The sequence below is a fragment of the Cricetulus griseus genome, chromosome 4 (genome assembly GCF_003668045.3).
Source record: "Cricetulus griseus strain 17A/GY chromosome 4, alternate assembly CriGri-PICRH-1.0, whole genome shotgun sequence".
In the NCBI taxonomy this organism is placed as follows: domain Eukaryota; kingdom Metazoa; phylum Chordata; class Mammalia; order Rodentia; family Cricetidae; genus Cricetulus; species Cricetulus griseus.
The window spans coordinates 102,035,615-102,063,070 of record NC_048597.1 but is presented as its reverse complement, the minus strand read 5'-3'; the positions used below and the strand labels follow the sequence as shown (position 1 = coordinate 102,063,070).

Below are 27,456 nucleotides of genomic sequence, written 5' to 3'. Positions count from 1 at the left end.
CACGTGTTTTTGTTACCTCCCCATAAAGAAGGGTCTGAGGGCTCATGGTGATGAGGTTTTTGAGGCAGGGAACCCACATGACCTTGTCCAGAAGCAGGCACTGTGAAATGAATGCTTTTCTCATAGTGTACAGGCAAATTTTTCACAATGTGAAAAGAACTAGTATAAAGTGACCATTCACAGGTTACCATAAAGCTCTGTGGCAAGTGGGTGCAGTCGCAAGGCTGTGCAGCCCGCCACCATCTAGTCCCATTGTATTTCCACCATCCAAAAGGAAATCCCATCACTCTCAAACAGCCACCCCCTCCATTCTTCCCTCCCTCCCACAACCTCCCATCTGTCTACCTGGCTGTGCGCGTTCTGGATGGCTCAGCAACCTGGCATCACACACATCTGGGACCTTCCCTGTCTGGACTGTGGCTCAAGTCATATTTTCAAAGTTGCCGCATGTGGTATTCACATGTCCCTCCTTTGTCATGCCCCTCTGGAGGGACAGGCCATGAAAGGCCATTAACCTTCCTTCACTCTCTTATCTCCCCTCCTGCACTGTCCCTACAGGTCATACGGTAGGTGCTCAGAAAACACCTGTGGGATGCATGGGTGGCAGAGGGGGCTCCCACCTCGGGGACCTGGTGACTTTACCCTCCTACCTGAAACCTGTGCGAACTGAAGAGTTTCCTTAGCCTGTTTCTGAAGTCCAGGGCCGGCTTGGGTGTGGGGACAGGGCCAGCTTCGGCATCCGTGCCCACGGCACTGCCTTCCCCTTCAGCTGATGTGGGGGCTGGCTCTTCCTCCTCCTCTTCATTCTCCCACTTCTTGTAATTGACGTTCCATGTGTGGTAGTCGTCCCCAACCACTGTGAAGTGCTTCAAGAACCTGCTCATCCTCCTGGTAGGAGCCACCTTGGGTCTGCGAGTGACGCCCTAGAGGGACAGGACAGAGCAAGCACGTAAGGTTCCCAGAGCTGTGATGGGGAGGGGAATCTACTCCAGGCCCCAGGGTGCTCAGAGCACCCTAGCCCAGGTCAAAAAGTGGGGTTTTGGGGGGTACTTATTTTTAGGACATAGTATCTCTGTACATGAGGCAACAGGAAGCCCCAATCCCACCACACATGTCCCTGAAGTCTGCCCCGAAGTCACCAACAGCCCAGTCTCAACAGGGGGCCCATGTGTAAGTATCATAAGAGAAATTGAGAGCTGGTGAGGGCAGTGGAGGAAGTGTCCAAAAGTAAAAGTCCAGTTTCACAGAGAACACACAGATGCCAACCCTACACTCTGCAGGCCAGTCCTGGCCAGGCAGGCAGAAAGGGCAGGCACACACACCTGTTATCCTAGCATTTGAGAGATGGAGGCTAGGAGGACGAGGAGACAAGGCCAGCCAGAGCTACATAGTAAGACCCTATCTCAAAAACCAAGAATAAGGGCTATCCCACTGTATACTCAGCCTGTTTGTTAAATCTACCTCTGAGAGAACAATGTAGCAAGCCAGGTAATAGTAGCCCACTCCTTTAACCCCAGTACTCAGGATGTAGAGGCAGGTGGATCTCTGTGAGTTCTAGGCCAACCTGGTCTACAGAGCGAGTTCCAGGACAGCTGGGGCTATGCAGAGAAACCCTGTCTTCAAAAACAAAAAGAAAAGAGAGAGCAAACAATGTAGTAACCAGCCTTATTTGCATTGGACTTCCTGTGTAACCAACTTTTTCTTTTCTTTTTCAAGACAGGATTACTCTGTGTAACAGTCCTGGATGTACTGGAACTCACTCTGTAGCCCAGGCTGGCCTCAAACTCACTGAGATCTGCCTGAGTGCTAGAATTAAAGGTGTGTACTACCACCACCTGGCATTTGTGTAACCAACTTTTACAACCTAAACTAATAGATAGCTATAATCTTAAGTCATGTACTCTTCCATGCCCCTGTCCTAGAAAATACATGTGTGTCATTTGCTGAAAGCAGCAAATACAGAGGTTGAAAGCAACCTTCCAAAATGAATATCCATTTATGGATGTTGGTTGATAAACCATTGTTTGTATTACTGTAGTTGTCTGGGTCAGCTGGGATCAGTTGAGGGCAGTGACATGATCCTTTTACAATTTGGGTAAAATCCCTGAAAAGTACCCCACCCTTCTCCCATGTGTTGCAGCCAGTACTGCTCAATAAAGACAGAGAAGCCCTTTGTCAGGGATAGACACAGTCACCCACCAGACACACAAGATCACACACAGAGACACAGAACACACAAAAGGCACAGTCACACACAGTCACACTCAGGGACTGCCTTCTACAGGTAGGCACAGGTTCCCACAGGGGACAGAAGATGCAGGGAGCATTCAAATCTGGACTCTTGGTTAAAGACTCAAAGGGGAAGTGCTTTTATTCCTTTCCTTAATGTGACACCGATGCATTGGTGACTGGAAACTAATCAGTAAAGCACATAAGCCATTCAGGCACTTCTGAAGGTTCTGCCTTTAGACTCCATTCCCAACAGGACCCATTCCCAGCATCTCTAGCCCCAAGATCACTCCCGTCCATCTCTGTGTGTACTACTGCAGCAGCTGCCTGCCACTGCTACTTTCTGTGCAGAACTACAAAGAACTGCCTAACACAATGAGACCATGGCGTGATGCCTTTGTCTAAAGCTCTCCAGTGGCTCTCCACCACACTGAGTGGACACCCTCTTGCTGGTGTACTTCCTGCCCTTCATGCTCTCAGAGAGGCTTTTCGGAGCTCACCTCTTCTGAGAGGCTTGGCTTATCCCCCCTAACCCCACTCCTTCCCTACCCTGGCATCTGTGTCTTTATTACGTCATTGCTAGACATAAAGTTAATTTAAAACCTATAAATACATCCTTTTGAGATTGTCACTTAGAAAGCTGAAGGATCTTATAGATAGCCATTATAGACACCTACATGTGATTTTCTTCCTTGAGAATCTAGTGTTCATGTCTTGAAATTGTCTTTCTCCTGTCTGTTTGTCTGAATACTTAATAAACTCACTCTCTGTGCTTTGCTCAAACTCATTCTGAGATATCTCCTACCACACCCTGTCTGGCTTTGCCTGAGGGGAGGTACCTGGTTAGGGCAGGGTGAACTCTCTGGTTGCTGGCAAAAATGCCAGGCTGTTTCCCTGCTGCTGAGGACAAGGTGATGACATGGCACTTGCTTGCCTGTTGGTTCACTGCCTGCCCCACTGAGCTCTCAGCTCTGGGACAAGTAAGACTTTTGACATCTTGTACAGCTGTACGATCAGTACCTTGACCAGTGCACTGCACATGGTATCCTCTGCAACATTCCTGTGTTTGTAGGAGACTGAGTGAACACAGAAATGTGACCAGAGAGATGGCTAAGCAATTAAGAGCACTTGCTGTTCTTCCAGAGGTCCTGAGTTTAATTCTCAGCACCCATGTCAGGTGGCTCACAACTGCCTGTAACTCTTGCTCCTGGTGGATCTGATGCTGGTACCCGCACTCATATACAAACACATCATACAAACGCACACACTAAATAAAAATTGTAAATGTGGCCAGAACTATGAGGTATATGTATGTGCACACACACACACACACACACACACACACACACACCTTATGAGTATGCACAGGCCAGACGGGTATCAACTGTCCTGCTCTTTCAGTCTCCATCATATTCCCTGGAGACAGGGTCTCTGAGAAGCTAGAGTTAGGCTGGCAGCCAGCAGTTATTTTCCTGCCTCTGCCTCTGCCTCCACCAGCTTTACAGGCACACACACCCACATTCTGCTTCTATGTAGATTCAAACTCAAGTCCTCATGCTTGTCCCACTAAGCCATCTCCCCTGTCCACAGCCACATCTTTAGACATCTGTTGAGTATAGCAAGGGGTGTGACTCAGTGAGACCATGCTTACCCAGTAGGCCTAAGGCCTTGGGTTCCATGCCTAGCACACAAGGGGAAATAAAAGCTGGAGAAATAGCCAGGTATGATGTGCACACCTTTAATCCCAGTACTCGATACACAGAGGCAGGTGGAACTCCATTGAGTTCCAGGCCAGCTGAGGCTATATAGTGAGACTCTGTGTCAAAGACAAACAAATGAAGTTGGAGAAATGGCTTAGTGGTCAAAAGCAAATGCTGCTCTTAAAGAGGACCTGAGTTTGTTTTCCAGCACCCACGAAACAACGCAACCATCTGGAACTCCAGCTCCAGGGGATCTGACGCCCTCTTCTGTCCTCCAGAGGCACTGCACTCAAAAGCACATCATGTATATACAGTCATGCACATACACATGTAACTAAAAAAAAAAAATTCTTTGGGGGCTAGAGAGATGGCTCAAGTGTCATAGGCACTTGTTGCTCTTCCAGAGGACCTGGGTTCAATTCTCACTACCCAAATAATGACTCAACCATCTATAATTCCAGTTCTGGGGCATCTGGTGGCTTCTTTGAACCCCTGCAGGCACCAGGTGTGCATGTAGTACACAGACATACATACAAGCAAAATACCCAAACACATGAAACACACAGAAATCCACCTGCCTCTGCTTCCAGAGTGCTGGGATTAAAATCACCACCACATCTGGCTAATTTTTTAAAGATTTTAGATAAATACATTAAAAGCTCACCAGAGAGCCAGCAGGATGGCTCAGCAGGTAGAGATCTTAGCCACCAACCCTGAGTTCATTTGGTGGAGAGAACTCACTCTTGTCCTTTGACCACCATAGGTACACTGCCACACACAAGTAAACAATGCCATTTGAATGTTTTTAAAGCTCAGTATGAAAGAAGCCAGAGAATCATAAGCAGAAATGTAATGCCTGAAGGATGGGTTGTGACTCCTGGCCTTGGTACAGTAACCTCTGCTATCTCTCCCTCCTCCGATGTCAGGACACCAAATAAAATAAACTGTGCCCCTGGGAAATGAGTGGAGTGCTACAGTCTCTGTTTCTGCCTGCAGGGCAGAACTAGAGGAACTCCTAGAAGAGGAGATAAGACAGGAGCCCATGAAGACTGCAGCTCTCTCCCTTCCTCAGGAATCTTGGGGCAAGGAGGATACACAAAAATGCACTTTTGCTGGACCCTACATGTCACAGACAGAGGCAGATACTGTGAGGTAAAAGGTAACTCAGGAAACAAAACATCTCTCAGGAATGTGTGAGGGACTGAAGAGCCGCAGAGATGTTTCGAGACTGGGTGAGTGTGCTCTGTTTCCAAAAGCCAGGACAAAATTTTTCACAACCTCGAGCCTTCAGTGGGAACTCCAGAAAAATGACAAACTTCACGCAATAGACTCATCCCAACAAAGAAGACATAAACAAGCCCCAAAAGATCACCCAGAGCCAGTAAGATGGCTCATCGGGTAAAGGCACTTGTCACTAAGCCTGACGACCTGAGATCAATCCTCAGAACCCACATAATAGAAGGTGAGAACTGACACCCACAAGGCATCCTCTGGGCTTCATACGTGTGCTGTGGCGTGTGTGTGTGTGTGTGTGTGTGTGTGTGTGTGTGTGTGTGTGTGTGTGTGTGTTTTCCTTCATACACAAATGTGAAAAAGAAAGTACATGTTTCCCCTTAAAAAAATCATCTGATCTCCAGTTAAATGAACGGCCATTGAATAAAACTCGGTACCTTCAGGAGAGACAACGGCATGTGCTGAACAGTATAGGCTACGTGCTATGCAGCAAATGACAGAGATGACTCAACAGACAGATGCAGAAAAGCATGGCCCACACCTATTCAGACCTTAAAGTGGACACACACAGTGGGACTGGCCACTAAATCAACTAAAATCACACACACAGTATGGAAGCAGGGCCTGGTAAACAGGCACTTGGGAATCTGAGGCAGAAGGATTGCAAATTTGAGACCAGCCTGGGCTATATAGCGAGACACTATCTCAAAACGGTAAAAGGAGCATGGCGGTTACAAGTCAGTAAAAGAGCACTTAATTAGCTAGTGTGAGGCCACAGGTTCACTCTCCAGCACTATAAAAATAAAAACAGTTCACTGGGCAGTAGTGGCGCACACCTTTAATCCCAGCACTTGGGAAATAGAGGTAGGAAGATCTCTTGAGTTCGAGGCCAGCCTGGGCTACAGGGTGAGTTCTAGGACAACCAGGGCTACATAAAGAAACCCTATCTCAAAAAAATATAAAAATAAAAATAAAGTCAGTTCATAGGGAAAGAATCTCAACAGAAAATATATGAATTTCAACACACACACACATGCACATGAAAGAAATGAAGAAAGAGATCAATGAACAGGCTTAAGAGCCAGTATGGTAGTGAATGCCCATAAAACAGCACTTGGGAGGTAGAGGCAGGAAGATCAGGAGTTCAAGACCAGCCTTGGCTATGTAGCCAGTTCTAAGCCATGATGAGCTATACAAGACCCTGCCAAAAAATCAGACACAAAATAACAAGATAGAAGGAAAGAAGGACAGCCTCCAAAGTCACAGAGAAGAAATCCTGCCTTGAACCCCCCCCCAAAAAGAAGGAAAGACCAGTGACCTTAAAGACAGAGCAACAGAAAATACCACTGGGGGTGGGGCTGGGGGGCTGGAAAGACAGCTCAGTGGTCTCTCGTCAGCATGAGGACCCAAGTGAGCGCAGATGCCCACACCCTCATAAGGCCACACAGAGCATCATGTGTTGGTCATCCCTGCATTCCTGCTACAAGGGAGCTTGTGAGCCAGCTAGCCTGGAGTGCCCACTGAGGAACAAGAAACCCTGTATGAAGGAAAGAGGCAGAAGACTGTCTGCTGGTGTCAACAAGCGCACTGTGGTATCAATGTTCCTACACTCACACAGACACATGTGCACACACTCACAAGCACACAAAGATTTAAATACAAAATTACCAGTTGGCTGAAAGTAAAAAGAACAAACATAGCCTCAAGGAACGCTACTGAGTATTCTAACATGGGGTACCTGCAGTACCAAAAGGTGATGGAGAGATTAAAAAAGAAAATGGCTGGGTTGGCAACATGGCCTGGTGGGTAAAGGTGCCAAGTCTGATGATCCAAGTTCGATCCCTGGGATTCACATGGTGGAAGCAGGGAAGCGATTCCTGTAAGTCCTCCACATGCACACTGTGGTGCATGCACGCCCAGGCACATACACACACAAATAAACAATCAGGGGCATGCTAAATGGCTGAAAAAACACTCACATTTGATAGAATAGATCTGTAGATTGAAACACAATGAACTCCAAGCAGGAGGACCACACAAGAAAATGAACAAAGGTATGTAAGCACCATAGTTAGAGTGTTTGCCTAGCACTCTGGGCCCTGGAGTCCATTCTCAGCAACACATGGGATAAAGAACTTGGGCACTTGGGAGCAGACTGGGGGAAGGGGGTATATTTTGCCCCGTGTCCACACAATGCCCTGGGTTCTGTGTGACCTTATGCTTCCAGGTTCTAGATTTGGTCAACAAACACCACCCACAGCGCCAACATTTTCTAGCTAAGTGCCAGGGGAAGCCCTGTTGTCACAGCTGAGGTGCTGTTGAAGTGGAGTGTGGAAGCTGGGACTCTGCAGACATCCAAACCCCAGGCTGCCTCGCTGGCCCACCACCCGTATTATCTAGGTACCCCAGGAGCTGGAGATTTCAGATTTCTTCAAAAGCTAGGAGGCCCAAAGAAAGCTTGAAGCAGTGCATGGCCTCCTAGAAACAGCCCATTTAATGCCCCAGCCTCAGAGGCCAACACCCCTCTTTCCCCCACCTCCTCAGCCAGCATTGTAGTCTGAAGCTTTGTCCTCTGTGCCCCAGGAATGCTGCATGACCCCCTACTGATCCTGACGGTTCCATTCTCCATCCAGGCCTGAGCAGGTCTCACCTTGCCCTGGCACTGCTCCTTTAGGCTCTCTGACCAAAGTCCAAGGGAAACATCGAAGCCCCTTCACATGGTGGGCTTGGCCTTGTGAGGCCCAGCCTCTCTGCTTCTGGCAGCCTCACACTACCACCTCAGAGCTTGTAACCCGGCTATTCCAAGCCTGAAGACTCAGCTGGCTGCAATGCCACCTCCCAAGTGGTCCTTCCTGGACCCTGAGCCAAAGGCTCAGCCTCTCTTTCCGTGCTGCCCCCCACCCCCGCCTTTGGTATTTTTTGAGACAGCATTTCTCTGTAGCTTTGGAGCCTGTCTTGGAACTCGCTCTGTAGACTAGGCTGGCCTGGAACTCACAGAGATCCTCCTGCCTCCGCCTCCTGAGTGCTGGGATTGAAGTTGTGCATGCACCCCGGCCTGGCGCTCTTTCCTTTCTTTACTCTTCCTCAGAACCCTGTTATGATAAAGCATGTGGGGTACCTTGGTGTATTCCATGGCAGTCAAGGGTGACCAAGGCGCAGGGACAAACATGCCAGGCAGACAGCACTTAAGTGAGAAGTTTAATTAGAAAGAGAGGGAAGGGGGAAGGAAAGAGAAAAGAGGTAAAGAGAGACAGAAGACAGAAGAGAAGAGGCCCAGAGGAACAGCAGGGAGAGGGGAGGGAGTGGGCGGGGTCTTTCTTTTAAAGGGGCCCTTTGCACCTGGGCTGACCTGAGGGCATTCTGCCTGAGTGCATTCTGCTCGGTGACAGGAAGGCCAGCATGATGCCTGAATCCTTAAAGCCTCCTCTCAGTACCTAACTATATTGCTCCTTAGCATGTAAGCACCACAGTGGAAGGTCTGTGTGCCCTGAGCCCACTGTGACATCTGCTCAAGTCTCCCTCCTCCCAGGATGGCCATGAATTCCCCTAGGCAACACCTCACCCTGCAGCCAAAAGCCACTGAGGGCTAGGCTCTCTACCAAAACCACACATCCCAGGAGAGGTGAGTTTTCTCTCTGAAACCTGTTGACCACTCAAGAAGTGACTTGAGTAACTTGGGATGAAAATACTTGTGGTATCCAGCGGAGCAGAAAAGAATTCTGGTTTTAAGTCAAGACTGTCGTGTCAGAGGCAGGAAAGTTCCAGAAAAGGACTGACCACAGCCTTCTGTGTCACCCTGGCCTCTCACAAACCTAGAAAGATGGGCTCTGTGATACCCCCTGAGCACCTGCCAGGCCAGGCTCCTGTGGACCTTAATGGAAACTCTGTGTCACCAACATGGAAAATCACTTGTCCCCTCCTCCACTTAGTCCCCTGCAGTTGGGGATTCTGTCACACAGGCCCAGGGCTGTGCTACCATCACTTGCAGGCTTTAAAGTGGAGGGACTAACACAGATACCCTGCAGCTGCATGTCCACAGGAGTCTCTTCTCTGACCCTGTGTTCCTCCCTGATCAAAGCCCGGGCCAGAGCTGTGGAGATGCTCAGCGCAAGTGTAAGGAACTGAGTTTGAATCCCAGCACCCACATAAAAGCTGGGCACAGTGGCTGGAGAGATGGCTCAGCAGTGAAGAACAAGGGCTGTTCTTGCAGAGGAACCAGGCTCAATTCCCAGCCCCCAGGGAATTGAGCAGTTATCAGGCTCATAACTGCTGATAGCTCCAGCTTCAGGGGATCTGACACCCTCTTTCAACACACCTGCACTCATGTGCACATACCTACAGACATGCACAGAATAAAAATAAAACATTTAAAAAAAGAAAGCTGGGCATGATGGCTTGAGTCTACAATCCTAAAGGGCGTGCTCCAGGCCGCTGAGAGGCTCTTTCTCAAAGACAGACATGCAACATCCAAGGCTGACCTCTGCCTCTACCTGCACCTGTTTAAGAGTTCTCTCTCTCTCTCTCTCTCTCTCTCTCTCTCTCTCTCTCTCTCTCTCTCTCTCACACACACACACACGCACACGCACACGCACACGCACACGCGCACACACACACACACACGTTCAGTCCACCACACTCTGGTCTGTCAATCATTACCCTGACTGCTGACCCCATTTTTCTTGACAGGTTTCCATCTTTCTCCTCTCCTTGCTCAGTCTCTCATGCCTGGCTTCCTTGGCAGGCTGGGGCTACTCCACTTCTGGTGATCTCAGCAACCCTATGTGCAGTGCTGCTCATGTTCGAGCATACAGCTTAATCTGACCTGCCACCATCTCCGTAGTGTGCTGTGGCCCAAACTCAGCTCATTTCCTCACCAAATCGGGTCCTCTGAAGGCACAGCATCACCGCCACCATGCCCAAGCTGAGAACTGAAGATCCCACTGGGTTCCCTCCCACTGTCCCAGCTCACATGTCCCTGCTACGGCCACCACCTCTGGCCCCGACCTGCACCACTCTCCTCACTGCTACTCTATGTCTCCATCACAGCAGGTTCCCCACTGTCACTGCTGGCCAGGCTGGGTTGTATCTTTCCCACTGTTCCACCCACATTGCTACAGAAGAATTGTGGCCTAGCTTTCTGGGTCACCGGTATCCTCCCTACCTTTGCCACACTCCAGTTCCAGGGTCTCCTGTGGTCCTAGAGCTCAGGACTGGGACCCATCTTACCCTGTATATCATCCAGGTCTTGGACCTAGATGTCCCTGCCCCAGCTGTCCCCTCCACCACTAGCTGCTAACACTTGGTGTCATTTCACTGGACCCCTGGACCCCTGGGAAGGGCTCCATAAATACTGAAAGAAAAAATTAACCACATAATGGAATCAGGGAGCTGTCCCTCCAAGAGAGCGTAATGACATGTGACAGGTGTCACACACCAGACAAATGACTAACCGAGAAAGGGTAAATGGAGGCCTACACATGCTTCATGAGGCTGTCTGTATTCACAAGGGCCAAACTGCCCTCGGAGGAGGGGAAAGTCCCTGCCTCCCTGCAAAATGACCTCAGTCACCACAGCCAACTCCCAAGTCCTTGTTCTCAAGAGCCTGCCCATGTCCCTGTTCCCTCTCAGAGCTAATCTGGGGGCCTTGATTTGCTTATTGACCACAACCCAGAACTCCAGCAAGACGCTACAGTAGCAGCATCAATCATCACCGTGCCCACTTATCATGTTCTATAGCGTGAGTCCACGCGAGATCTTCCCTCCCACGGTACCCAGGCCAGCACTGAGGGTCTCAGTGTGGGGAAGATGGGAGTCAGGCTCAGCTCCAGGGCTGTGTGACACAGACACCTTGTTCTAGAACCAGGGTCAAGAGACCCCAGGCAGCTGCTAGTTCCTGCCACAGCATTAACAGGTTCAATTCCGGGGTCCCTCTGGAGCAACGGGGAGTGGCCTTCTCTGGAATGTGGGGCTCTGCTGACACTGTCACTAAGGTGTTGAGATGGAATCACTCTGGGTGCTGAGGAGCAGAAGAGACCCCGAGGACCAGGTTGCGTGATGACAGACACAGGGATTCTACAAGCCAAGGGAAGCTGAAGTCAGCTCCAGCCTCTCCCTTCTGTTGGGACACACAGGCCACTCCACTGGCTCTCACAAAATCTTGAGAAGTAGGCAGGGCAGGGGAACAATGGCTACATTCCATAGGAGAGGAAAATGAAGCCAGAGGAGGCGAGAACACTGGCCTAGAGTCATACACCACAAGTCAGTGTCAGAAGATAGGTATTGGGAAGAGGACACTCCCACAGGCCCCTAGAGACGATACTTTGAAGGCAATACCACGCTATTTCTTTAATTACCCCTCTTTGTAATGTGATCTCATTGTGCTGCCCCAAGCTGGCCCCTAGCTCCTGAGCTCAAGCAATCCTCCTGCCTCAGCCTCCCTGATAGCTGGGACCAGGTACATGTCAACATGCCCTTGTTTGTTTGTTTGTTTGTTTGCTTTTGAGACAGGATTTCTCTGTGTAGCTTTGTAGACCAGGCTGGCCTGGAATTCACAAAGATCCACCTGCCTCTGTCTCCCAAGTGCTGGGATTAAAGGCGTGTGCCACCACTTGCCAGCACCATGCCCATCTTCTAAAACATATTAGAAAGCTGGCCTTCGAAGTGGCTCTGGGGAAGGCTCTAACTGCTGAACCTGATGGCATGAGTGCAATCAGCAGACCCTACATAGTAGGAAAAGAAGGTAGAGCTACCCTCTGACCTCCTCTTATGCACACACACACACACACACACACACACACACACACACCTAATAAATAAGTGAAAACAAACCAGAAAGCCTGACATGGTGACTGATATCTGTAATCCCAGCACACAGGAGGTACAAGTGGGAAGATCAAGAATTTAAAGTCATCTGGGATACATAGTGAATTCAAGGCCAGCCTGGGCTCCAGGAGATAGTCTCAAAAGAAAAACTAAAAACCAGCTGGGTAGTGGTGGTGCATGCCTTTAATCCTAGCATAGGAGAGACAGGGACAGGCAGATCTCTCTGAGTTTGAGGTCTGCCTGGTCAACAGAAAGAGTTCCAGGACAGCTAGAAATACACAAAGAAACCCTGTCTCAAAGAAAACAAAACAACAGCTGGGTGGTGGTGCAGGCCTTTAATCCCAGCACTCAGGAGCCAGAGACAGGTGGATCTCTGTGAGTTTGAGCCAGCCTGGTCTACAAAGCTACACAGAGAAACCCTGTCTCAAAAAACAAACAAACAAACAAACAAACAAACAAACAAATCCAAGTTGTGTGTGTATGCATGCGACTGTAAATTTTGTGTGTGTGTCTGTGTGTGTGTGCATGCGTCTGTAAATTTTGTGTGTGTGTCTGTGTGTGTGTGTGTGTGTGTGCGCGCGCGCACACGCTCTCACATGCGCATGTGAGTGCAGGTGCTACAGAGGCCACAAGAGGGCGTCAGATGCCCTGGAGCTGGAGTTACAGGAGGTTATGAGCAGCCCAACATGGTTTCGAGGAACTGAACTCGGCTTTTGTGCAAAAGCAGAGTGTGCTCTTAACTGCTGAGTCATCTCTCCAGCCCCTGCTTTTAATTTTTTAAAAAGACTATATCTATTTATTGTGTATACAGTGTTCTACCTGCTTTAATTTTTTATCTTGAGAATTTTTAGCTACAACAAAAGCTAGGAGTGACAAGAGTCATACAGGTTTGTTTTGTGGCATGTGGCCAATGAGGAGAAAATGTATCCAAAAAAGCTCTTACCTCTTGCTATGTAGCTCAGGCTGGCCCCAAACTCACAATCCTCCTGCCTCTGACTCCTGAATGCTGTGATCACAAAACAGTGTGCCTCTAGATCTAGTTAGAGAAAAGCTGATTTTCCAAGTTACCTGAGTGAGGGTATTGTAAGGGCTGAAAATCGAGGTTAAGATACTGTCTTCTCTCCCTGACAGGGAAACCGAGGCCCTGGCATATGGCAGCCAGCATGCCAGTGGGCCAGCTGTGTCTTGTATCTCCCAGTCCACACTCAGGCAGGCAAGCCCATCCTCAAGCATGACTTTTACCCCCTCCCATGCCCTGGAGCCTGTGAACTTCAGCAACTGAATGACCCTTGACCTTTGACCTGTCATTTGTGCCATCCCAAAATCTATTACTGTCCTGGGCTAGACTGTACCTCTCTCTTGAAGGATGACCCTGCCCACAGCTTCCTGCTGCCACCCTGCGTCCGTATATGCACATGTACACATGTATGCACACACACGCATGCTCACGTGCACACACACATGCATATGGCTGCCAGAGGTCAACCTGAGGTGTCATTCTTCAGGCACTGTTCCCCAACAAGCTTTCTCCCGGAACTTAGAGGGCACGGCCTAGACTGCCCAGCGAATGAGTCCCCCTTCCTCCTAGCCCTGAGATTACAGCCGGCACCAACATGCCCAGCTTTCCATGAGGGTTCTGGGCTGGAACTCAGCTTCTCCTGCTTGCACAGCAAGCCATCTCCCAGCCCCAGCCCCATGCCCAGGCCTTCATTCCTGCATGTGTGAATGCTCATGTAGAGGCCCAGGATTGGACCCATCTCTTGCAGCTTTCCCACCTCATTTACTGAGGCAGATTCTCTCAATCAAACCCAGAGATCTCAACTGACTAGTCTCACTCATGAGCCCTTGCTTGCTTTGGGGATCCTGGACTCTGACTTCTGAGACTGGGATTGCACCCATAGTACCCACCCAGCATTATTTGTTGGTTTCTGGGGATTCAAACTTCTTGCTTGCACAAAGATGCTTTCCCTGCTAAGAGCTATCTCCCCATCCGCACCCCCATTTTCCCACTGTCTGCCAGAGGGCTCCAGAACCCATTTCCATCTCTACAGAACAGACAGAGCTTAGGTGGCTGACAGCTGCTATCCTCAAACAGCCTGCCTACCTTTTCATCTCCTGGCATCTCAGAACTTGGGCTCTGTAAGGGATGTGGCATCCCACCCCTCCCTCACATACAAAGCAGTCTCCTTTACATTGATCTCCTGCTGTTCTTTTAGCCAGGGGCTTTGAGACTGCCCCAGGGTGATCCCCAAGGGACCATCCTCCTCATAGGACCGAGCCTGCTGGTGCACACCTGGGATTCTTGCTCTGGTGAGGCTGAGGCAGGAGGATTGAAAAGTTCAAGACAAGAGCTTGTCTCATAAAACTAAAATCCTGTGGGTGTGGTCTGGTGTCTAACTGGCTTCTCTGGTCCTGAACACCTTGTGTTCTGTCACAGCTCGTTGCTGGAGGAAACAGCTTGTCCTGTGTAACCCCGGGGAGGAGAGTCTGTTGCATGTGGCCAGCTTCCTGCCGTCTCAGCCCAATGCTTTCCCCTTGGCTGGCTAACCCCGGGGTACATGTCTGCTTTCTTGTAGCCTTGCCAGCAAGGCGCTGAACACAAGATGGTATTGGGGACCCCTGCCATAGTCCTTTGCTTAAAACGTCTTTGGCTTCCCACTACTTTAAATGGTAAAGCCCACCCCGCTCTCCCCTCTTCCTCCTGCTGCAGCTCTGCCCACATACCTGGTCTCATCAGCCTCCCTTCTTAACCATACTGGCTCCATTCAGCCTTTGTACCTGGCAGGTTTGTCTGGCCTCAGGGCCTTTGCACTGGTGGCTTCCTCTGGCCTGGAATATGTAAACCCCTCTCATTTGGTAGTCTAGCTTTTCTTTCCCATTTTAGGTTCCTTCCAAGTGTCCCAGCTCAGGGGTGCTGGCCAGCCTGCCCCCATCATACACTTCTGCACCTCCTCTGTCACCCTCACGCCTGACTGAACAACCCAGGGCGCAGGGCGCACAGGTTCCTGCTCACACCGTACCTTCCACGCCTGCCAGGACCCGGGCTCCAAACTCAGGGACACTGCAATGAAAACACACCAGCCGCAAGTGTCTCCCTGTGAGAGGCAGGGTGCCCTGAGCCCACCAGCCCCGCCCCCACTCTGGCTTGGTGTTCTGAGGAATGCCTATTTATAAAATCAGGGAAGTCTGTAAATAGGCGTTGAAGTCTTTCCTTCTCGAGGGTGGGGAGGAAGTTTGAGGTTTGCAAAAACAACCCCTCTGTGGCTGAGTGGCTCAGGTGGGGGGGACTAGCAACCCAGGTCTGTTTAGAGCTGCTCCTCACTCACCTCATGTTCACCTGGAGGGTCAGAGATGTGCTTGGATGCTGTATGGGGCAATGACTTTGACACAAGAATGGGACAATGGTACATCCTCCCCAACCCTACAGCAAGCATCCACTAAATCGGGAGATCTATATAGAGTTGCTCAGAACAATAGCACATCCTTTCCACATGGGTCCAAATTGGCCTCATTTGCCGATGCCAAAACCAAGAACAGAGAGGCCAAGAGACTTGCTAAAAGTCACACAGCTAGAGAGAAACAGTCGGACTGTAACCCAGGCTGCCCAGTGGAGTGTTCCTTGTTTCCTACATAACCCACTAAGAATGTGACCCAGGGCTACTGAAGCCCATGCTGGGGTGGGGATCAGCCTGGGACAGAGATTCTCCGTCATGCCTCACCCCGGCACACCCTAATTACCCTAGGTGGCATTCCTCCTACTGTTCACCTCTCCATTCTATTTCCAAAGGACCTATGTATACCCTGTCCAAACAGGCGTGGGGACAGAGATGATGATGTTCGGGGATGGGAGCCAGATGCAAAGCCTGTGACACTAGCCACGCCACATCACCTGGTACCATGAGCTGGGCTGCTTCACAAAAGCAGAGGAAGGGTGAGTTCTCCACCTAGAAGCTGTGTGCTGTCACTTGGGGACCAATGTGAGGGTGATGCTTCAGCCATGAAGTCCACAGAGGAAAGGCCTATGGGGCCTGTGGCCCCTCTTTGCTGCTCCCTTCTGGAATGAGCCAAGGTACACGGAGGGGACATGAAAAGTAGCCATTCTCTGTCATCCAGGCTGTCTCTCTAACTCCCTGAGAAAAACTTCAATACAACTGACAGAACAGAGACAATGTGTGTTGCCCTGAAGACACCTCAACCATGAATGCCAAGGGCAAGTATATTGTCTCACTTAGGGCGGGGCGGGGGGTATGTATCTTCAAGCCTCCTGTATGAGTGCCTGCTGCTCAAATCCCTCAGCCTAAAGAGCATGCCCCACTTTTTTTTATTTTTTAATATGCAGCTACACCTAAGTGCATCTCCCACAAGAAGCTGAAACCCGTGCCTTGAGGCTGTGTCTGTCCTCCTATATGTCTGTCTGTCTAAATTCTTAATAAACTCACTAGCTTTGTTTCAGTCTGGCTCGTCCGTCCTGGCTGAAATTCTTCTCTCTGTCACAGTCAAGGATTTGACTTTACCTAAGTGGAGTTTCCCAGACAGGGAAGGGAGTTCTTAAGGTTTGTGTCCCCCCCAGTGCCACTGACAATTCCACAGAGAGGGCCAGCTGCATGTTGGAGTGACCAGAAGCATCCCTTCAGTGCTGGATGCGACTGGGGGCCTCACACACAGTAGACAAGCTTACATGACTGAGCCACACCCCGGTATCACCTGGCACACGGCAATCACACACTCAGAACTCATGAGCACACCCTAAGTACAGCAAGGCTGAGAGCCACAGCCAAGCCCAGCATCTCCTGAGGAAGTGAGCCAATTATGTGTACCCCACCCCCAGCTCCACACACCTGCCTTTCAAGCCCCAAAGATGAGCCAGGTACATACATTCATCTGAACTGTGGAATAAGGCCAGCAGATGGACCACAACCCCTGCCTGTCCCATCATGGAGTCAGCAGCCTGTGACATAAGTGGCAGCTGTCCCTGGGTACCCTGCTAAGGCCACAGACCACTATTAGGTATAATCTTCACTGTACCTCTGTGGGCTAATGTAATTTACCCCCATTTCCCAGAATGGGAAACTGAGGAGCAGGAAAAGGAAAAAGGAGAAAGGGCCAAGCCCATCCCAGCAGAACTGGTAACTGCACTGGTCTGTGCAGTGATACATACTCCTACCCCATGCCTGTGTTATCAAAACCTAGGAGGCCATGAGCCAGGAATATGGTTCAACAGGTAAAGTCCCTGCCACCAAGCCTGATGGCCTGAGTTTGATTTCTGGTACCCACGTGGTGGAAAGAGAGAATGGACTACCACAAGTTTGTCCTTGGGCAGCCACAAATACACCACGGTACAGTACACATGAGAACACACAGAGAGACACACAAATAAGCATAATTAACAAAGAAAAATCTAGGCTTCTGGACAAGTTCAAGGCCAAACTCTTTATGCAAGCATATTCCAAAGCATGGTGTAGCAGGCCAGGCTCAGCCATGGCAGGAGCATGCTGTCTGACCAAGCAAGTCTACCACAAGGGGTCCTAGCCAGCTAGTCAACAATGGAGACAGCCCCTCTGTGGTGACATCATGCCCCACCTGACTCTACTTCCCCAAGGTGTATCCCAGCTAGGTTCTGCATTTGTCCACTTCTCCTGCTGGCCCCACACCCTGATACAGGCTGGTGACAAGCCTTCAGCACCTTGTAATTTATCTCTGCAACTGTCAAGCTTCATTCTCATCCTTAGACACTCCTGGATCTCCATCCCAGCTTCAGCTGTGGCTGCTTCCTCTGGGGACACACCTCTGCCTACATCAATGCTCATGGTCACTAGTAAAAACCACACGAGCAAACCAAAATGCAACCCTGGGCCAGCGTTGCCATCCGTCACCCTTACTATGTCCCCCATCTCACAATAACCAAAGACTGAAGACAACTTCATCCGACTAGCTGTAGGTAGTAGACCCCCTGCCTTGGTGGCAGTCAAGAATCTACCCGAAGAACCCAGCAATTTTACCAAGCCTGACACCATCCAGGAACCCTTGCTTTGCTTCAGCGAGTGGGTTCTGGCTAGTCTAGTCTCAAACTCACTACATAGCAGAGGGTGACCTTGAACTCCTGACCCTGACCCTCCCACTGAGTGTTGGGATTGCAGGTTTGTCCCCCTCCCTGTTCCCCTCCGCCTCCATACCCAGTTAGGCTCTGACATTGTGTGTTGGGGCCCGAAAATATCGATTATGATATTTTGGGGTGCAAACCTCAGCCTGATTCCAGGAACCTGAATCTCCCATTGTCTTTCAGATGCCAGCTGATTACCTCCAGATGCCTTGTTGGGGAATGGTTCATAGTTTAACAATAGACCTAGGCCGCTGGGTGAACGCCCGTCATGGGGCTGGCAGAACTTGCCTAGAAACTAGTAAGTGACTAGCCAGATGTGTCCTTGTAGAATGTCAGGGGGCTTGTATAAGTGCATTCCAAGACTATCCCCAGGATTAAGGGAGGCATCTCCTAGCCTCCTACATGATAACAGATGCCTTCTGCTGTTACCCTCACTCTTGGAAAACTACTTAAGTGGACTCTTCAATAAACCATGGCTTCTTGGCATCCATTGGGAGCACTCTTGAGATGATCTGGTGTTTCCTGTCTCATCTTTAACATCTTTGGGTAATTAGCTTCCCCGGGTCCATACTCTCCCACTCAGGGATGGACTCGGGGCTGTTCGGCTGGATCCAATTGCAGCCCCAAAGACATCAGCCCAGAATAGATGGCCTCTGTAGCGTGGGACTGATACAGGCCAGGCCCGGGCAATTGTGGTTCTTAAACAAGTCAGGGTTTGCATGGCGGACCCTGGTCCCCTGCCACTGGGTTCTGTGAAACAGAACAGCAGTAGTTCCCCCTTCATGACTGAAGGCAAGGCACAACACCTTACAATGGGGTTTCTCTCTGACATGCAAGAAACGTCCACAGGATTCTCCCCTCACAGCGGGAACCTCCAGAGGTGATTTACCTTTTGGTCCTGGGAAGTCATTTTCCTGCCGTCTCAGGTTCCAACAGTGAGAACTGGTGGCTGACACACGTCACCCTACTGTCACTGAGTGTGCACTTCTCGATCTGTCCTCAGATCAGTTTGAACAGCAACTAAAAATAAGGTCACAAAATGTGTTGGAAGTGTACAATCTGGGAAGACAGTCAAACAAAGTCTTAATGAACACTTGGTTGAGCGATGGATCGGATCCACCTTTGGACATCTGTGTGTGGCCAATGAGTAGAAACAACGTGGTCCGTCAATGGAGGGATGGATAAAGACACACAATGGAATACTATCTAGTCTTCAAACAGGAGACACTAACAGTTGCTACAATGTTGATGAGTCCTGAAAACCCCACACTAAGGGAAGACAGCTAGATTCAGCACCTTGTATGCTGAGCCTGGCATGGTGGTGTACCTGTAACCTGGCACTCAAGAGGCTAAGGAAGGAGGACTATGACTTCAAGGCTAGCCTGGACTGCATAGTGAGGGCCTGTCTCAAAATCAAAAAGGACAATCAGGTTAGGTGTTGTGGTGCTCACCTTTAATCCCAGTACTCTGGTGGCAGAGGCAGATAAATCTTTGTGAGTTCCAGGCCAGCCTGGGCTACACAGAGAAACCCAGTCTCAAAACAAACAAACAAAAAAAAGGAAAATTGGAGATGGTGAGATGGTAAGAGTATTTGTCCCCATATCTGACAACTTGAGTTCAATCCCTGGGACTTTCCACCACATTGTGGAAGGAGAGAACAGCCTCCCACAGGCTGCCCTCTGACCTCCACACATGTGCTACAGCACACACACACACACACACACACACACACACACACACACACACACACACACACACTTTGAAAAGAAATTCTGAGGCAAGTCTGTAACATGTAGCTCTGGCTGGCTGTGTACTTTCTCTGTAGACCAGATTGGACTCAAACTCACAGAGATCTCCCTGCTTCTGCCTCCCAAGCACAGGTATGCACTACCCCCAACAAATAATTTTCTTTTAAGATTTATTTTTAAAGTGTGTGTGTGTGTGTGTGTGTGTGTGTGTGTGTGTGTGGTGTAGTGTGGGTGTAGTGTAGTATAGTGTGTAGTGTGTGCCCTCACAGGCCAGACAGAAGTTCAGTTGAAGCTGGAGTTTCATGTGGTTGTCAGCTGCTCAGTACAGGTGCCAGGAAATGAGCTCAGGTCTTCTGCAAGAGTAGCACACACTCTACCCCTAAGCCATTTTCCCAGGTCCTGATCTGCCTTTTTTTCATTTATTTATTTATTTATTTATTTATTGAGACAGGGTTTCCAATGTATAGCTTTGGAGCCTGTCCTAGAACTAGCTCTTGTAGACCAGGCTGGTCTCGAACTCACAGAGATCCTCCTGCCTCTGCTGGGATTAAAGGTGTATGCCAGCACCACCCATCTCTGGTCTGTTTTTTAAAGGAAAACTTTGGTCATTGGTAGCTCCTTTCTTTTTCTTTGGTTCTGGAATGACTGCGTGTGATTTTTTCAAAATTATTTTTAACATAGGTGACAGAGGTATATAGTAAAACTTTAAACAGTACAGAAAGATGTCTGCTAGTGAGTCAGCCTCTACCCTGCACCTCCTTCCCAGAAGCGTCCACTCTGACCAGCATCTTTGTGGTCTTCTGGGGGTGTTCTCTTTCTTCATATGGAGAGGTATGTGCATACTCCCCCCTTCACTTCCTTCTAACACAAATGTGAGTGATGTGTTCCTCTCACAGAACCGGACTTATTTCCTTTTAGGATGGAGTGGGTAGCTTAACAATCCCCCAGAGCACCTAGGCCCCTTTCCCTGGAACCCAGGAGTTCATTACTTTATGTGTGCACAACAATTAAAGATTGTTGGACAGGAGACTGCCCATGTGGACACTCTGTCATCAGGAGGGTCTGTCTAAGCAGCCGAGGTGTGAGAGTGATGGAGCTGCCAGCAGAGAGAAGCCTGCAGATGCCAGGTGGCTGCCACAATGGAAGGAGGCTAGAGCATGCTGTGTACACCCTTAGAGGTTGGCAAGGACCCTCAGACCCACACGGAGCCTCTGGAAGAAAGGCTTGGAGGCCTCTCCATTTGGACCATGGAAACTGCTTTTAGGCTTCTGAGCCACAGAACTGTGAGATAATAGATGGGACTTTTTTAAAACCACCAAATGTATATATAGTCTCTGCTACAAACCGAGGACACTCACAGTTCCCAGGGGACCACACTGTGGCAACTCACTCTAGACAGAGGTATTTACTGTGATGCCCGGTACTCCACTTGGGAATGCAGCGAGGTCGCCGGTGGTCTCCCACCCCCTTCCCATGCCAGAACCCCACTGGGTAGCTCTACACACCTTGCATTGTATGCATTTGTACATATTTCCAACAGTGAGCCAGGCCCACATTGGATCTCTTTCTCAATTTCTCTGCATGTGATTTTGTAACAAGTTCTCTCACTGAACTTGGAGCTAAGCAATTCAGTGAGACTGGCTGCTAACGAAAGCACAGGTCTTCTTGTCTCTGCCTCCCAGAACTAGGATTCTAGACATGTAGCATCACCGACATCTGTTTATTTAAGAACCAGGGTCAAACTCAGATCCTCATGCTGGTGTGCCAAGCCCTTTTACCAACTGAGCTGTCACCTCAGCACCCCCTGGGTTATTTTTCTAGTTACAAATACAAAATGCCATCAGCTTGAGAAAAATATTCAAAGACTTAACCCCTCCAAAACTCACTCCCCCTTGAGCCCTCTCTCTTCTCTTCTTGTGCCCTCCAGCCCAGATGACTGGCAACAGTGGAGTTCAGCTACATGCTCCTACACAACTGCAGGAAAGGGCCAGAGAGATGGCTTAGCTGGCAGAGGTCCTTGCTGCCAAGCCTGACAATCTGAGTTTGATCCCCAGGACTCACATAGTGGAAGGAGAAAATCAGCTCTGGCAAGGTATCCTCTAAATTCCACATGTGGCTCGAACACACACACACACACACACACACACACACTTAATGTAGTTAAGCAAAGAAAGTTGGGCATGGTGGCTCACGCCTTTAGTCCCAGCACTCGGGAGGCAGAGGCATGCAGATCTCTATGAGTTTGAGGCCAGTCTGGCCTATAGAGGTAGTTCCAGGACAGCCTCCAAAGCCACAGAGAAACCCTGTCTTGAAAAATTAAAAAAAAAACAACAAACAACCTCCATGTAGGCAAAGGAGGAGTTAAAGGATCCTTGATATTACCTTTGTTTTCAAAGCAGAAACAAAATTAACTCAGATACAGAAAGACATGGGCTTCACCAGCTGAGGACAGAGTTTCTTTTTTTTTTAATTTTATTTATTATATTTTATGGATGAGTGTTCTGCATATATACGAGAGTGTCAGAGCCTATTTTAGATGGTTGTGAGCCACCATGTGGTTGCTGGGGACTGAACTCAGGACCTCTAGAAGAGGACCTCTTAACCCTTGAGCCATCTCTCCAGTCCTGACAGAGGGTTTCAAACTCCCATGTCTTCCACAATAAACTATAAAACAAATAAGCCCAAAACAAATAAAAATGATAAAACCCAATGCCTGAGTGGCTATGGAGAAACCTCACCCATGGCTGGAAAGATGTGACCTAGACAGACATCTAGCTGCAGGGACCAGCACCTTCCAAATGGCTATACCCTAGACTTGGCCACTTTCCTTCACACAGTATCCCAGCAAATCTACCAGCAGCAGTGTTCTATCACAGTGAATGCCATAAGCAACCCAAAAAACCTGCATGGGAGAAGCTGAAAGCCACACAAACAGGGAGGAAGGACACTCGAGGGTCTGGGCAGAGGTGGAGAAAGCAGGCCATTGAGCAACCAGAACTGATAAGTGTGAACCAACTCTGTGCTTGCAAAGATAGGAGCCATATGTGCCTGTCCTCCAGGCTAGGCACTCAGTCTGGCGATGACAAACATCACAAGGACAGCACACCGAGGTCACACTCCCCAGGCTTCCCGGTGCGTGACAGTAGATGAAAAAAAGCACAAGATGAGAAGCCTGACTCTTTCAGATAGGGTGGCCAGGCTCCTGAGGAAGTGACACAGAGGCTTCCTGAATTTCAAGAAGATTGTGGGGACAATTAAGAGGAAGGTACTTTGACAGCAAGAACTTAAGAGGACAGAGTAGGGAGTGGACAGAGCCAGAGAAGCAGGGCAGGAGATGTGAATTAAGATAAATTGCAGGAAGGGGTGGACTGGGGTGTCTACCAGGGCCCCCAGCTTGTGAGAACTGCTGAGGAGCTGGGGGGATAAAAGTCACAGCAGGGACATGGTGGGGAGAACCTAGGAGGATGGAGGTCTGGACTTGGGCATCACAGCAGCCAGACTTGTGGCTGGCCTAGATGGAGTGGGCGTTAGGAAGGGACATAGAGACTCCAGCTGGGGTAGCTGAGAAAGGAAGTCTGGGAACACAAACAGTCTGGGCTTTCCTCCTTTTTGCTAAACCATGGCCAAGGGAGGGTTGTGGGCCAAAGGAAGCTCTGAAATTGGGTAAGTCTTAGCCTAGAGATTTTCAAACCCTGCCTTGACCAGTCTTTTGGCCAGGGGTGTTCTGGAGGCAGAAGTTTCTGTCCCCAGACTCTGCCTTACTCAAGAAACCTCAAGCAGCAGTGGTGGGTGGTCAGGAAACACTGCAAACCTCGGAGAGTCCCCACCGACCTGAAGTGAAGTGACCAGGATGCAGAAGTACTTTCAGGGGGTCAAGGCGAAGAATAGAGGAACACAGCTCTCAAGTGACCCTATGCTAGATGGGGACTCCCCCAACCATCTCAGCAGTCCTGGGAGGTAGACATCACTCAGAATGCCATGGGGGCAGAAACGAACACTAAGACACAGAGAGAGGCACAGTCTCACAGCTAAGGTGTGTAGAGCCTTGCACCCAGTGGGTATAGGTGCTAGGTAAAGCAGGGAGGACATGGGGGAAGATGTGTGCCGTTCTCAGTCTTACAGTATACCCTAGCCCACCCAACATTCTTGTCCTTGGTGCCCCTGAACCCAACAGATGGGGGGTTCAAATGGTTTCCAAACGGTGCCGCTGAATTGGGATTCCTGCTGCTAGAATGCACCAGTAGGCTGGCTCCTTGGAACCTCCTCCTGGGGTGCAAGCACTACCTGTACCCCCTTGCCTCCTGCTGTCTCCCTGGAGTGGCTATGGGCCTCTGGGATGGGCAACAGGGCTTAGGGCTTCACACCCACCTGCTGGCAGTGCTGGCTGGGCTGGCTGTGCCTCCTTTGCTGGCTCTCTCCACCTGTAGGAGGGGGACACTGTTACCTCCTCCACCGGTCACAAAGTCACACAGTGATGGGTGTGTCAGAGCTAGGGTGGTGGATCCTGGTAACACCCACTAGGAGAGGAGGCGCTTGTCAGTGCCCCATTCCCCAGGGAGGATAGCGGGGTGAGCCAGTCACAGTCCACGAAGCAGCACCGGGCCTCAGTCACCCCAACCAGGCCTGGCCTGGTTACCCCCCAACATCCCCAGCTAGGCCCCAGCCAGGATGGACAAAGGTCCTGCCTAGGGGCAGTCGCGCGAATCACGAATCACGGGGATGGAGGGTGGCCAGGGCTTCCTTCCTCCCTCCAGGCCCTCAGGCCGCCCGCTGCCCCGCAGCAGCCCGGCCGCTGCTTGTAGGGCAGGACACCCCCAGCCTGAGATGCGGCTGAGGCTGGACGAAAGGGGGTCCGCCTGAGCCTCATCCTCATTACCTGACTGCAATCTGCTCAGCTCGGTTCTCACTCCAGGGCACACTCAAGCACACCCCTGCTCTGAAGAGCCCAGGGGGCGGTCCCATGGCCTTGGGGGTGTGGTGTGGCGGGAGTTTCCACAGCTGCCCTAACTTGCTACAAACTCTGGAGCCTTTGGAGGCACCAATGCGCTCCCACACAGCTGAGAGGCCCTAACTCTGAAGCGGCTCTCCAATGACAAAGACCGAAGTAAGCACAGGGCTGGGGCTCTTCTGCAAGGCTCCTTGCCTTGTCCTAGGTGACTGCACGCTCCCGTGACCCGGTGGGCCTCCCCAAGGACCACCTCCCCCATCCCGCCTCCAAAGCCTCTGTGCTTACTGGAGGAGATGCACTCCCTAGCTGGCTTCACCGGACAGTTGAAACAAGAGCAGGTTAAAGAGAAACTTTTATGTGCCCATGGAGATGGTTCCAAGAAAAGTCAGACCAGGAGAAATGTATCTGGGGGCGGGGTAAACTCGGGGTGCACCGAGAGACGTTGTGAATTTGTATGTGTGTGTGGGGGGTGACACTCAGGGAAGGAGTGGGCTTCCTAGAGTGCTTACTCAGGCCCGCTGCAGCCCAAAATGGAAGCGATGATCCAGCCTCTTAAGAGCTCCAGCCCTTCAGAGCTCCTGCGTGTGAGGCCCCTAAAAGGTTTATGTCAATCCAGACTAATTAAGCGGTCCACTTGTTTCATTTTAAACACCTGTAGGTTGTGGGCTAGCGGCACCCCTCGCCCCTGCCCCAGATCCTTATCAAACCTGACATCACCTGCTGGGAGTCACAACCAGTATGGACAGGAGGTGGCACAGTACTCATTCAGGCTCTGGCTGACTCCCTGCTGTATGTGCTGGTCCCTTTTAGCCCTCAACTTGACCCAACCTAAAATCACCTGGAAAGAAAGTCTCAACAGAAAACTTCTAGAGCAGGTTGCTTGTGAAGCATGTCTGTATGGATTCTTAATTGTTAATAGGTGTGGGAAGACCCAGCCCATTGTGGGTCCTGGGCTGCATGAGAGAGGAGAAAGCTAGCTGTGAGCAATGAAGCAAGCAGGATTCCTGAGTTATTCTCTATCTACTCTTGACTGTGGACATGAGGCTTTAAGATCCTGCCTTGATGTCCCCACTATAATGGACTGTAACAGGAATTGTGAGGTTTTTGTCAGGGTGTTTGTGACAGAAACAGATGAAACTAGAACACTGTATAAATTAGTAACGGAGTGTTGAACACCTGTGGTCACTGCTGCTATTAAGCACTGTAAAAGATCTCAGTCAAACTGGGATGTGGTGGTGCACAACTTTAGTCAGGGCACTAAGAGGCAGAGGCAGGAGGATCTCTGAGCTCAAGACCAGCCTGGTCTACAAAGCAAGTTCTGAGGCAGCCAGGACTGTTACACAGAGAAACACTGTCTCGGGGTGGGGGTGAGGGTAGGGGTGGGGGGTGGGGTGAGAGATCCCAGTCAAAGCAGTAAGGCAAGAAATAAGGAAGGTTGACGATTAAGAAGAGAGAAGCTGTCATCTGACACCATTGTAATACCTTGCCTGGGAAATTCCACAGACACAGCCAGGCCCTTTTTAGATACTCAGTGAAAGGCAATAGAATGACTTCAGTCCCTGCAGAACTCTCACTGTAGCTGGGTGGAGAGGTGATGCCACCAATCAGTAAGACAGAACATCCCCAAGAGGCCCCTGAGCTTAGGTGGGGAAATGCATCTTTATTCCTATTAACTTGTGGTAAGCAGCAAGCCAGGTAGCACCAATACCACTATGACATTTAAAAATCACAACTGAGCCAGGCGGTGGTGGCACATGCCTTTAGTTCCAGCACATGGGAGGCAGGGGCAAGCAGATCTGTGACCTTGAGGCCAGCCTAGTCTACAGAGCAAGTCCAGGACAGCCAGAGCTTCACATAGAAGCCCTGTCTCAAAACAACCACAATAATAAAAATCGTAAAAGTAGTTAAGAGTAGCTATGATAATCAGGTGTTGATGTCACATGCCTTTAATCCCAGCATTCAGGAGGCAGAGGCAGAGGCGGGGGATCTTTTTGAGTTCGAGGCCAGCCTGGTCTACAGAGTGAGTTCCAGCACAGGCTCCAAAGCAATACAGAGAAACCGTATCTCAAAAAACAAAAACAAAAACAAACAAACAAACAAAAAACAAGAGTAGCTATGAACTGGATTTTCATTCGTTTCCTTTTGTTTTCTTGTGACAGGATATCTTTATGTAGCCCTGACTGTCCTGAAACTTACCATGTAGACCAGGCTGACTTTGAATTCACAGAGATCGCTTGCCTCTGCCTGCTGAGTACTGCGGCTTTTCATGATTATAGTTAATATTCACATTTCAAGGTAACTTTGTGCACTGAGAGAACATTGCTCTGAGAAGAGGCCACAGTTAAGCTTTGGAACTGTGTGATTAGACATTGCTGATTTGTTTGCTACTAAAGTCGTTGCCCTACCCTGCCTCACCCATCCTTCACATTTCTTCCCCAGCTTGCCTGAGAGTCAGCCACTGGCTCAGCAGCCCTCTGTAGTGGTCCTGCCCTCCCTCCTCCTGATGCTCACAGAGCATATCAGGGAAGATGTAAGCCCAGTCCTTGGAGGATGTCTCTACTTGAGCTTCCTCACTCTCCCCTAGCAGGAAGAGGAGGCTGCCTCCAGTGTTTCCATTTGAGACCGTCTACCACTTCCCTTTGGAGAGCACAGGCCAGGTCCTGGCTCTGGGAGCAC

At 50.0% G+C, this 27,456-nt stretch overlaps 1 protein-coding gene across 2 annotated transcripts in view; it reads right to left on the bottom strand.

Moving 5' to 3' along the window:
* Hvcn1 (hydrogen voltage gated channel 1) overlaps positions 1-24,815 on the bottom strand; it is a 33,545-nt gene extending 8,730 nt beyond the window's left edge. Inside the window, exons 1-4 of one of the 2 annotated variants that reach the window (XM_027414057.2) lie at positions 24,709-24,815; positions 24,201-24,253; positions 18,974-19,104; positions 651-923 (exon numbers count right to left, since the gene is read on the bottom strand). In XM_027414057.2, coding sequence (XP_027269858.1) covers positions 651-923; positions 18,974-18,994 — 294 coding nt within the window. In that variant the 5' untranslated portion in view covers positions 18,995-19,104; positions 24,201-24,253; positions 24,709-24,815. The remainder of the gene's footprint in view (positions 1-650; positions 924-18,973; positions 19,105-24,200; positions 24,254-24,708) is intronic. The other variant, XM_027414058.2, reaches the window with a different exon arrangement.
* Positions 24,816-27,456: the final 2,641 nt, after the last annotated feature.